This window comes from Amphibalanus amphitrite, unplaced genomic scaffold (assembly GCF_019059575.1).
Source record: "Amphibalanus amphitrite isolate SeventyFive unplaced genomic scaffold, NRLGWU_Aamphi_draft 000387F_arrow, whole genome shotgun sequence".
In the NCBI taxonomy this organism is placed as follows: domain Eukaryota; kingdom Metazoa; phylum Arthropoda; class Thecostraca; order Balanomorpha; family Balanidae; genus Amphibalanus; species Amphibalanus amphitrite.
This window is the reverse complement of record NW_024881881.1, coordinates 430,359-431,723: the sequence shown is the minus strand read 5'-3', so window position 1 is coordinate 431,723 and position 1,365 is coordinate 430,359. Positions and strand designations below refer to the sequence as shown.

The following is a 1,365-nucleotide window of genomic DNA, read 5'->3' as shown; positions in this document are numbered from 1 at the left end:
AGCACAGGACGCCCTCCTGCAACACCATGAAGTTGCTGTCACGACTCCCAGCGGTCGGCTGCGTTCTATCGCTGCTGACATGCGCCGCTGGGCTGGGCGCTGAGCAAAACTCTGGCACCAACGGTACGTCCCTGCAGTATTCATTTGCACGCGATTGCAGTGACCTGCCCTTCGGTTCCCCCAGCGGAGTATATACAATCCACCCTGATCGTCTCACTCCGACCTCGGCCTATTGTGACATGGACGATGGCGAGGGATGGACCGTCTTCCAAAGAAGAGCTGATATTTCACCAAGACAGGATTTCTACAAGGACTGGGGCGCCTACAAGTGGGGCCTGGGAAGTTTCGATGGAGAATTCTGGTGGGGACTTCACCACCTCTGGCAGCTGACCTCCCACCTGGACCGCGTTTACGAGTTACGGGTCGACCTCTGGGATTGGGACGAACAGACGAGGTACGCCACCTACCAGAAGTTCACCATCGAGTCTGAGGATGAGGGATACAGAATTGACTTTGGCGACTACTTCGGGAACGCCGAAGACAGTCTTACCTATCACAAGGGGATGAAGTTCTCCACATTTGACAGAGACAATGATCTTTGGTCGGGTAACTGTTCATCTAACTACCATGGGGCCTGGTGGTATAACAGCTGCTGCGACTCCAACCTCAACGGACTGTACGACCCTGGGTCAACAACCCATGATACCGTCACGTGGAGAGACTGGAAGGGATGGTACAGTCTGAACGCCACCACCATGAGAATTAGACCCACAAATACACTCTAAAAACACCGCAGCAGATGCAAGCGTTCATTGGCCTGTACTCTTACTAGCTTGTTTTCGATTTGGGAAAAGTCGTATTTAGCTTCGGAAAGCCTTTTTTGTTTAACTGCTTTATATGAACTTTGGTCTTGTGTGTTGTTCTGGAAAACATCGTATTGTTTCATCGAAATCGGTTTCAGCAATGAAATTAAAATGTTCATATCGTTTCATTGAAGTGCGTATGCTTGGTATCATCGGTAGTACGTTCTATTTATAAACACTCTTTGGTAAATAGACCTTGTTTTTCATAGGAATCTTTAGAGGCTCGTCACATGCCAAATCACTGGGGATGGGAGACGCAGATATTGCAGGGTACATGGTAGAATTTTGGATCATTAGTGGATGTTGTGACCTGAAAGAGAATGCACCATAAGGATAAATGATAACAATAACAAGTCAAATGTATATTTAGACGCGCATAATAAATATACATTTGACTTGTTGTTATCATTTATCCTAACTGTCGTGGATATTTTACAAATGCACCATAATCTGAGTTCATGGAACAGAAAACTGGTTGCTTAACCCTCTAATACCACATTCA

At 46.7% G+C, this 1,365-nt stretch overlaps 1 protein-coding gene across 1 annotated transcript; it reads left to right on the top strand.

The window, feature by feature from the left end:
• The first annotated feature begins 239 nt into the window (after positions 1–239).
• LOC122390218 (ficolin-1-like) lies at positions 240–785 on the top strand. The gene has a single exon (XM_043382949.1). The coding sequence runs from the start codon at positions 240–242 to the stop codon at positions 783–785; it is 546 nt and encodes a 181-aa protein (XP_043238884.1).
• The last annotated feature ends 580 nt before the right edge of the window (positions 786–1,365 follow it).